Source organism: Cydia strobilella, chromosome 17 (assembly GCF_947568885.1).
Source record: "Cydia strobilella chromosome 17, ilCydStro3.1, whole genome shotgun sequence".
Lineage (NCBI taxonomy): Eukaryota > Metazoa > Arthropoda > Insecta > Lepidoptera > Tortricidae > Cydia > Cydia strobilella.
This window is the reverse complement of record NC_086057.1, coordinates 9,843,970-9,855,483: the sequence shown is the minus strand read 5'-3', so window position 1 is coordinate 9,855,483 and position 11,514 is coordinate 9,843,970. Positions and strand designations below refer to the sequence as shown.

The 11,514-nt window shown below is 37.6% G+C and overlaps 1 protein-coding gene across 1 annotated transcript; it reads right to left on the bottom strand.

Moving 5' to 3' along the window:
* Positions 1–3,835: 3,835 nt before the first annotated feature.
* LOC134749095 (uncharacterized) lies at positions 3,836–9,097 on the bottom strand. Its single transcript, XM_063683998.1, has one exon. The coding sequence runs from the start codon at positions 9,095–9,097 to the stop codon at positions 3,836–3,838; it is 5,262 nt and encodes a 1,753-aa protein (XP_063540068.1).
* Positions 9,098–11,514: the final 2,417 nt, after the last annotated feature.

Sequence of the window (11,514 nt, the reverse complement as noted above, 5' to 3'; positions counted from 1 at the left end):
TACTATGCATTGTGCGAGTAAATAAAAAACCATATCATGGCAAATAAGTTTAATTATTAAAAAATTGAAAACATAAAGCACTAGTGCGGAAAAGTGCTCTTTTCCGCACTAGTGCGAGAAAGTAGCACCATATGTACTGTAAAAAAAATTGAAAACAAAAAGCACTAGTGCGGAAAAGTAGTACTTTCCGCATGATATGTCTCCGTAGGAATCGCACTTTTCGAGCACATGCATTGTAAAAGTTTTTTATATTTTAAACAAGCTTCCTTGTGTCATGTCATGTCATGTAAATGTATACAGCGCCGTCTGCTTACGAAACTAAAATAAAGGAATGAAAAAGAGAAAAATTAAGAAGTCCTGCGCCTCGGGTAAGATTCAAACTCGCAACTCTAGCTACTTATTTTACAGTTTTTGCATTACCTATATTTACATTAAAGCATTCATTCTATTTCTAACCGTTCGCTTGAACTGTAAGAGTTTTAATATGAAAATTAAAGCCGCCTCCACAATCCCACGCCCTTGGTCCAGAGTCTCCAGACCCAATGACTTGCGTTCCGATGACGATGATGTATGTGCGCCTCGTAATGAGGGGCAGACATCGGGAATGGAAAAAGTTGCCGAATGCTCACCCTGTATGTATAGCCCACAGCCAGTGTGAGTGAGAACGTCGAATACGGATACTGTGCCAGCCGATATAAAGTATGTTTTAGTTTGCTGTTCGAATTATATGAGAGAGTTGTTCCCAACGTAACGGTAGTATTTGCTAGAACATATACAAGAGCATGTCATACAATAATATCACATTAGATGATTAGTAACGTAGCAACTTGTATAGACAAATACCATAAGCCTGAGTTACTTTAACCTAAAGCGTAACATTTGCCAAAATTTTAAAGTACCTATTGTGTTAAATTAATATTTCTTTTAAAAAATAAAATATTTTTTACATTTGTATAAAAGGTTTGTTTCGAGTGAAGGTAATGTTGGCCACTGGGCTAAAGCAACCTAAGTTTACAGTAAGTGGTTTAGGAGCTTGATGTTAAGTAGTACTACCTACTGATTGTACTCTTAATAGAAAATGTTTTGTCCTGCCAAAAATAATGTGCTTACAATATTCCCCGAGCAATACATAAACGGAGTATAAGTACCCTAAGAAAATAAAATCTTTTTCATTTCTCATGCTCTGAAAGAGAGTCATTGTTGTTTTAAAAGGTGCGCAGAAAATGATACGTGTCTGCACTAGAGCATTTCACGTTCGAAGTACGATTTTTTTAATTTTTTTACGATACGCAATTGAAATTTGAGTTTTTAAATGGATTTGTTATAAAATTTCCATTTTGACATTTGACTCTCCATTCCATAAATAACGATACTTTTGCCTGAATTGTTAATTGAAAGTACCCTCAAGAAATACTATAAAAATGTATACTTAACCATGTTTTTAACAAAATACATGCATTTTACTTTCCTCGTATTCGAAATGAAAAGTAGAGTGTTTAACTCGGGTGAAAGGCATCATTTCTGCCTCGGACTATTGGCGCTCTCACTGCGTTCGAGCGCCAAAATACCTCGGCAGAATTGAGTGCCTTTCATCCCTTGGTTAACAATCTACTATTCCCCTCACTAGCTCGGAAAGCCGTCTTTTATCCTTTAAAACAAGCGGGGAAAAACGCATTTTATCCACTAGTGGGGAAAGTAATTTGACCTTGGATGGAGCGTGTTTAAGTAGCTTGACTGATAACAAAACGTAAAACTCTCATAATAATGGTTCGTTCGATATTAATTATCATTAAATAAATGGTTTGAGAATCTAATAAAAACTACCAGATTTAGCCTTATTTAATGATTTTAAGTCATAAACCTTAAAATTCCATAATAAACTTTGTTTTTTAATAATTATGTTAAATATAATTCTGAACGCACAAGTTAAGTCGATGCAATTTCAAAACGCATCATTGACATTTCATACGTCAGAAATGTCAACATTGTCAACGAAAATTTTACTTAATAACTTCTCACGTAAAAGTACAGAATTTCCAGAGTTTTTTGTTATAATATCTTAAAAAAATGAGTGATTCCAGTTGATGAAGATGATCTAACGCCTGTGGATGTTGCACTTTCCTTGCTATAGTGAGGGGAAAAGTTTTGTGTTACACACGGGTGCAAATGTATTTTACTTCTCGTGTGTTAAAACACTCGCTACGCTCAGGATTATATTTTAGAACCACTCGCTTCGCTCGTGGTTCAACTATAGAATCCTTTCGCTTGCTCGTGTTTCAATTCCACACTCGCGGGTAAAATACAACTTTGCACCCTTGTATAACAAATAACTATATTACATCACTACTCTGCAAATACTGACGTACAAACGTACATTCGTCAATAAATGAACCATAACCTATTTTAATGTGTTAATGCGAATAAAACATCATTTGCACTCAATTCTACAGTTGGCATTTTTCAAGAATAAAATATAGTCGTAGAGTAAGTAGCGTTACGTCATTTGGCCGCCTGTCGAAATAGCGTATGTGTTAAAATATTTTGAAGCACTTACAACCATTTACTGATATCGAATAGTACCCCATTAGAATGAGATCTTGTTCCGTCATCACTCCACCGCGGTGAATAGTGAAAAAGACATTATTCCAAATTTGAACTGCAATTTATCAAGCTCTGATCCGTTCCTTTGACCCACCATGTTATGACAAGATGAAATATATCCACCGATGATATTCCAAATCTTAGATACATTTGTGTTCTTTTTAAATTCTTTTTTTAGGGGGACGACAATGGCCGGCAACGTTAGCTTAAATAGTGATGTGACATCCGGGAGGTATGTCGGTGAGTAATGGTTCAATGTCGATTTGACTCTTTTGTGCGTACCGCGGGATGTCGTTAGGTTTTTTTTTTGATAAATCGGCTACCGGACGAATGGATTCGAATTGAATTAGTTGATCATCACTAGTGTATTGGAATTTGGAATTAATTAGAATAAAATGAGGAGTAATAAGTTGGTGTTGATGCCACACCAGCAGACGAATTTTTGAATCGCCGTGGAGGAATGAAGCTAGCGTAGATTTGAAATATAATTAAAATAGCTGAATTACACATTTTACATTTTATTGAAGTTGTTACTCCTGAACGCTTGGACGCCTGAATTTAGATTTTAAATTTCAATTTGTTCATGTATTACAAATTTTGTTATAGTACGCAAAGTAAACAAAAAAAGTATCATCGTTTTAACACTATACGCTTCCGCTTGTCACTTAAGCCACTTGCAACTGCGACAATACACGTTCTGTATAAGTATTTACGCTTGTGCTTGTCGCTTACGCCGCTCGCAACGGCTACGCTACACAAAGCGAACCGCGATCGTTTGCGGCGCGGTCGTCATTGCGCAGGATGACATTCACAAAAACAATACTTTGTACAGTATACACACAATATACAGATTAGAACTTGTTTAACCAAGTTCTATTGTGTGTTATGGTTGCCAAATTATTACATTCATTGTCGAAATTGTCAGCTATTAGCAAGATTTGAACTGTCAATCCTCGACTTTTTACAGAAGTGACAATGTGGTTATGTAGACTCTAGTTCCTCATAACGTGAAATAAGAATTGAAACGCCGATTTGCAACACAATTATATTATTAATAAATTAGACGCGTATACATGACATGTTATTTCTTTGAAGGATATTGCAAAAACAAAAAGCTTGACAATGGCCGCGCTTATATAGGTCGCAGGAAACCCGTAGCGCGCGATGTGTGCAGCGCAGCGCCATCTACCATGAAATTGAGTATGCTTTCTTGCTTGCCGCAACATACTCCCGCCTAAAGAATAGCAGAATCCTTTCTTCTCACATCTGGTAGTGGACAGAGCTTCGAAATCGAGCGGGTTAGCACTCCAGTTGCTGTGCGGACTTCGTAGACTCGTGTCACGTTGTCTTGTCCAGGGTGTTTCTGTACAACTCTACCTAGTAGCCATTTACTAGGAGGTAATCTATGATCCTTAATTAGTATGAGGTCTCCGACGTTAAACTCTTGTTTTCTGATTTTCCACTTCGGTCTCTCTTGTAATCTTGTTAGAAATTCAGTTTGCCATTTTCTCCAAAATATTTGTAGCATTTTCTGAATGTTTTGCCATCTTGATAATGAATTTGTCTTATGTTGTGTTAAATCTCTCTCCGGGATGGTGACTAACGGTTCTCCAACAAGAAAATGTGCTGGTGTCAGCGGCTCTAGGTCATCAGGATGATCGCTCAGTGGTGATAAAGGTCTTGAGTTCAGACAAGCCTCGACCTGGTTCAAAAGAGTTGTAAATTCTTCGAAGGTAGGTGTAGCGTCTCCGAGAGTTCTCTTAAGATGAAACTTGATACTCTTGACTCCGGCCTCCCACAATCCGCCATGGTTTGGTGATCCAGGAGGGATGAACTTCCACTTGGTGCCTTCTGTATCTAGTAGGGCTGCTAGTTCAACAGGGATTGTTGACTTGCCAAGTCTCCAAGTCTCCAGTATTTCTTTGCTCGAGGAAATGAAGTTAGTCCCGTGGTCACTCCACATCTCCTTGACGAATCCTCTTCGTGATGTAAATCTTCTAAATGCTGCCATGAACGCTTCCATAGACATGTTGCTCACACATTCTATATGTATTGCTTTAGTTACCATGCAGATGAAGATGCTTATATATGCTTTGAAAGTCTTTGTTCCTCGTCCAGGGCTCATGCGCACGTTTACTGGACCTGCGAAATCTACACCAGTTGTAAGGAACGCTCTTGACGGCTTCACTCGTATCTCAGGTAAGTCACCCATCAGTTGAGTTACTGTCTTTGCTTTTTGTTTAGCACAAGGAAAGCAATTTCTCACGTATGTTTTTATAGTGTTTCCTGCGTCAATCAGCCAGTATCTTCCTCTAAGATATGTAGTCATCAGTTGAGGGCCTCCATGCAACGTCTTCTTGTGTGCGTCGTTAAGTAAAAGTGGTATCAGTACGTTGTTCTTGGACAGGATAATTGGATGTTTGCTCAGGAACTCTAAATCTGCATGTTTCAATCTTCCTCCAACTCTCAGGATTTGTTTGTCATCGAGAAAGGGCGTAAATGACAGTAAACGACTTCTTTTCTTCAATGTTGTGTGATTTCTCAGAGCTTCGATTTCTTGTGGAAATTCTAGTTGTTGAGAAAGCTTGATACATGTTGTAAGTGCTTCTTCTCGCTCATCATGAGTTACATATTGAGGTAAGTTTTCTTTTACATGTTTGTTTTTTAAGATAAGCCATCTTCTACAGTAGGCTATGACTGAGATGAGTTTTCTCAATGATGAATATCTCTTTGAAATTGTAAGTATGAAATGTTCTGTCTTCTGAGTCTTCTCTGACAAGGTAGTAGTTGCGCATTTGATAGATTTTCTTGTTTCTAGATCTGTATCTTCTACTTCATAGTGTTCTCTTCTCCATTCTCTTTGATGTAAAAATGTTGGGCCTTGAAACCATAGTGTATGTTCTTTTAATTTCTCAGGTGTGACTCCTCTCGATGCTGGATCTGCAGGGTTTTCTTTTGTGTTCACGTACGACCATGTTGTATCTATGTTGTTGTTGATTGCAATGACTCGGTTTTTCACAAATGTTGTCCACTTCAGCGGGTCTCCGAGAATCCAGGCTAAGGTTACTTTTGAATCTGAATAAGCGTATGTATGGTTGTGCTCGATTCTCATAGCTGTAGCGACGTGTTTCAGTAGTTGGCTCAGTAGCAGTGCTGCACTCAGTTCAAGACGGGGCAAAGTGAGTTGTTTTTTCAACGGTGAGATTTTTGTTTTTGCCATGATGAGTGATATTTTGACTTCTCCGTCTGGTTGGATTACTTTGCTGTAGACTACTGCTGCGTAGGCTGACATTGATGCATCAGCAAAGCCATGCAGTTCTACTAACTCGCTGTTGTTGGTCGTTCCGATCCATCTCTCAAGCTTCACGTCTGACAGGTGCTCTATGCCTCTGCAGAAAGTCTTCCACTCTGTCTTCAAGTCTTCAGGTAACTCTGTGTCCCATGATAATTCTCTTGACCAGGTCTTCTGTAGAAATATTTTCGCCATGGCTACAGATGGTGCTAGCCAACCCATTGGATCAAACAGGGAAGCGATGACTGTTAAGACGTTTCTCTTTGTTACTCGCTGCTCAGATAAAGTGTTGATTTTGTTTGTTACTAAGAGGGTATCTTCGTTTGAGTTCCAAGTGATTCCTAATGTTTTGATTGTCTCTTTTTTGTTGATGTCTATCTCAGAATTCTTCGCTCTCTTCTCTGGTTCTACTGTGTTTATGAATTCTTTGCTGTTTGAAGACCATTTTTGTAACTCGAAGCCTCCTCTTCTTAGTACTTCTGTCAGTTGACGTTTAGCCTCTACTGCGGTTTCTATTGTATTTCCCCCTGACAGTACATCATCCATGTAGAAAGAATGGTTGATGATTTCTCGAGCTTGTGCATAATCTTCTGTGTTTGCCTCATCGATTGCTATCTGTCTCAGGGTTTTGATTGCTAAGAATGGTGCACATGCTGTTCCGAAGGTTACAGTTAGCATTCTATACTCTCTTATGTCTTCATCAGGGCTGAATCTCCAAAGTATTCTCTGAAAGTCTGTGTCTTCTCTTCTTACAAGGATCTGCCGGTACATTTTGATGACATCGGCGACAAAGCAGACTTTATGCGTTCTCCATCTCATAAGAATGTCTCGAAGATCTCCCAGAAGTGACGGACCAATTAGCAGTTCTGAGTTGAGGCTTACTCCGTTGGCTCCTCTGCATGAAGCGTCATAAACTACCCGAAGCTTAGTAGTGTCTCTGTCTTCACGGATCACAGGATGATGTGACAGGTATACTCTTCTGTCTGGCTCTCTCATAGGTTCATCTCGTTCAACTAATTCCATATGTTGTAACATTATGTACTCTCTCATGACTTCATTGTAGGATTCTCTCAATTTTGTGTTTGCTTCTAATCTTCTCTCAGTGCTCATGAATCTTCTCAGTGCGATTTCTCTAGAATTCTCTGGTAAAGTAGGTTTGTCACACTTGAATGGAAGTGATACGATGTATCTTCCGTTTGTATCTCTTGCTACTGTATCTTGATAAATGTTCTCAGCTCGAAGTTCTTGTGGGGTGAGAGTGTCGTTTTCCTCTGACTCTAATCTCTCTGTCTCCCAAAATTTTTCTACCATCTTCTCTAATGTTATGTTCAGATGCATGCTTTTGAACTCTCTCATGTGGTTGTTGTTCAACTGACCTCCTGACAGGATGTATCCCAAGCGAGTTTGTTGTGCTATGGGAGTACCTGGTTCTCCTTTAATCACTCCGTACATCAAAATGTCTGTGTAGATGTGAACTCCAAGTAGTAGATCAATGTTGCTTGGTGTATGGTAAGTTGGGTCTGCAAGTGACAAGTATTGCAGATGACTCCATTTCTGTGGACTGATTGGGACTTCAGGCATAATGTCGGTGACATCTTGAACAATGTAGGCTGTGCAGTTGACTTTGAAGTTGTCATTGAACCTTGAGTAAACTTCTATATCTGTAGCGGACTTGATTCTTGTTGACATATGACCCACTCCGGTAACTAATCCATCAGCTGGTTTTCTTCGCAGCTGTAATTGTTTGACAGTTGCTTCACTTATAAATGATTCTTGTGAACAGGGATCAATGAGTGCTCGTAGAACTTGTATACCATGGCCAGTCTTAATGTTTACTAGTGCGGTAGCCATGAGCGCAGTATGACTCTGAGTGATAAGGTAGTTTCTTATTTTTGGCGTATCTGAAGGTTTTGTAGTAGTCTCTTCTCTCAAATTTGTAGCGGTTTCTCTCGATGTAGATTGTATTGGATTTTCTCTCTTCTCAGTTGGTTGGTTTTCAAAATGAAGTAAAGAATGATGTCTTTTTTGGCAATGATGACAAGATACTCTGGATTTACAATTTTTCACATTATGTTTTGATGACATGCAGTTAAAGCAAAGTCTTTCCTTTTGGACATGTTGAACTCTGTTGTTGACATCTAGGTTTGCAAATTCTTTGCATAGATAGGTGAAGTGGTTTTGTTTGCAGTAGGAACACTGTATTGTAGTTGTAGCGGGGCTTGTTAGAAAGGATCTCTGTCTCACGATAGCTCTCTCTCTGTCCTTCGAATAGGTTGTAGATGGAACCATTTCTAACACTCTGAAACGTGTCTCTAAGAAGGTTGTAAACTTCTCTAGTTTCGGCAACTCTTGTACAGGTAGCGCTTTTATCTCCTCTTCCCACTGTTTGCGCGTCTCGTCATCCAATTTGTTGAGTATAATGTGAATCACGATAGTATCCCACTCGTTAATCTTTACGTCGTTGTTTTTAAGGCTGTTCAGGCATTCTTGGGTAGTATCGAGTAGCTCTCTGATAGATCTAGATGTGCCGTTGTACACTTTCTTTTGATTCATAAATCTATTCAAGATGGTATTTACTATCATGCGTTTGTTGTTGTACCTCTTGTCTAAAGTTTCCCATGCAACATCATAGTTTTTCTCGGTTATTTGCAGATGCTTCAATAATTGTTCAGCTTCACCGGTGACACTTGATTTCAGGTAATGAAGTTTTTGTACCTTGCTCAGCGATGTTTTATTATGAACGAGCGACGTGTACAGGTCTCTAAATGACGTCCATTCTTGATAATCTCCAGAGAATTGGGGCAGGATCACTTTTGGAAGCTTCACCTCTTGCGTAGAATGCTTGTTTACTTCCGACGTTGACTTGTATTGCGGTTGCGATTGCGGTTGCTCACTCAAAGTTTCGGATTTGTTGAATAGCTCGATAGTATCCGATAACTCTCCTTTAATCACAAAATACTCTTCTTCTCCATTGGAGTACAAGTCGGTTGTGAAGTAATTATGCTCCTTTTTCTGAGCCGTAGTTGCATATTTCAAGATTTGGAAATGGTTTGTTTGAAATTTCTGCCAATACTCGTTCAATGTATCAATTCTAGCTTGTACATAGCCTTTCGTAATACGTGATTTTCCTTGCTTCTTTAAGTTTATCCCGATCTTTCTTATTAATTCGTAAGTAATTTCTTGTTCCGACACGTAAGTATCCATTTTGTAGGTTATGTAGTAAAATCTTACGAAATATCTTGAATCTTCACTCTTTTGGCTTGAAAAACACTAAATGTTCGTAGCTTTGCTCGTTTTTACACGTTTTCTTCAAAATTATTACGAATCTCGATGTATTTTCACAGTTTTATGTCCATTGTTTACACCAATGTTTACACCGAAGCGCCGACTATTTTTACGAAAATCACTCAATTATTGTTCTCGCGGTACTCGATATGGTTATTTATTGTATTTATGCACTGAAACCTCGTAAATATTATTCATTCATCGTTTATTTCTCGTATTTTTAGTATTTTTTTCATCATTGTTCGTATTTTGTTTTTTCACTCTTGTTCCTTCTTCATTTATTTTGTTCTAGAATGTTCGATGCGTGACGTCTATAATCTCTCAAAATTATTCTTATTTCACTGCGATTGTTCGTTTTTCACCACTAATTCACTATATTTCCGGCTCTAATGGACCACTTTGTAAACTCTAGTTCCTCATAACGTGAAATAAGAATTGAAACGCCGATTTGCAACACAATTATATTATTAATAAATTAGACGCGTATACATGACATGTTATTTCTTTGAAGGATATTGCAAAAACAAAAAGCTTGACAATGGCCGCGCTTATATAGGTCGCAGGAAACCCGTAGCGCGCGATGTGTGCAGCGCAGCGCCATCTACCATGAAATTGAGTATGCTTTCTTGCTTGCCGCAACAGGTTACCTTATTAAGTGCTTGTAAAAGTACCTTAAGACAGACATTTGATTTTAAGGCCAAATTGAAAGTTTAGCAAAAATTAGAAAACAAAATAAGTAAGTAACATTTTTTTTTTATTTCAAGTATTGATTGCACGGTTGCGTTTAAGTAAGTAATTGAAATATTTATTAATAGGTATACAACGTCAAAGTTATATGTGACAATTTGAACGAAATTTTTCAGATCTGCTTTGCAGTTATTCCATACTGGCTGGACATTAAAGTAGGTATGTAGCAATTTGATAAATAAATTGTGGCCGTGTGTTATAGTAAAAATTAGAATATACTATGCAACGTCGTGAAATAAAAATCGAAATTGTAATTTCCTGGCAACGTCTGATCGAGGGACAACAATTTGCGGTCACCGCCTGATTACCAATACGGAGCCAAAACCAAAACTATCAAACCAAGCCCCAGATACATTCAACTTTAACAACTAACAAATAGAGTTCAAAATATAATGTGTAATTATTTGGGGTTTAGGGCTGTCAGTAACATTCTGGTTAGTCGAAATTCGTCACGTTCGAAGACATCTGTCGCCGGGTGTAATCGAATCGATCGATTTATTCCTTGTAAAAAAGGTCGTAAGTGACAATCACTACAATATAAGCAATGTTTAGCTTGTTTAATTATTTTCGGAACGTGCATGAAGTCCATGTGATATTTTTTGATTAATTTTTAAGTCCCTTACAACTTTATAATACGATGTCCGATACGACATTGAGATTGCATAATTCGATACGATGACAATTCGATTTGACCGTGTTTTTAACGTCATTATACATAATAATGCCAATCGAGTAAATTGGTTCGGGGCTTGATGACACGACGTGACGGTTATTGGGTTTTTGTTAGGTCAAAATGACGGAACTAAAAATAATGATTCAGAATAAAAATAATTATCACTTGCGATGCTACAATATGATATAAGATTAATACTTTAGTGAAATAATAATGACACAGCATTTTATTAAAGTAACTTGAAATCTTAATAAACGGATGTAGATAATAAAAAGCCCCATATAAAATTTTTGCATTCAACTGTTGCAATCCCTCCATAGTAGGTAGCTGAAATACGATAAATGACAAAAGTAGCAAGTAACTTTTTTTATTAGTTTTAAAGTTCATGCTTCTTTAATTTCAACGAGTTAAATTTATTTCGTTTAATTACTACAAGACATTAAGATAAATTCTGCTGAGCAAAATTATAATGTTACTGTGGAAAACTCAACTAAATTATAATTGTTCAAAGGGACGAAAAAAAAGAATGGATATAATAAATTCTTCTTAAGGATATTCAAAATACCTAACAATGTTATTGCTCCCATTAAAAACAATTAAAACCTATTAAATATTTCCCCAAGTCCATCTGCTTCTTTGAAATGGCGTAGATTAATTCGCCTCAAATTGAATAAGCCCCGTTTGACAGCATCAATTTAGTAGGCACTTACACCCGGCGGTTACCCCAAAAATCCACTTACACTGTCTATTTGAAATTTTGATAGACCACTTGACACCTCTCTATTTGGGATGTAAATTGTCAAAGCTGAGGCTTATATGGAGAATTTAAAGTAAGGGGGAAATAAATGATATGTGATATGCTCGTGAATTCAATTGTGCTTGATTGCTCAGCTCGTGAGTTCTTGGAAGAGGACCG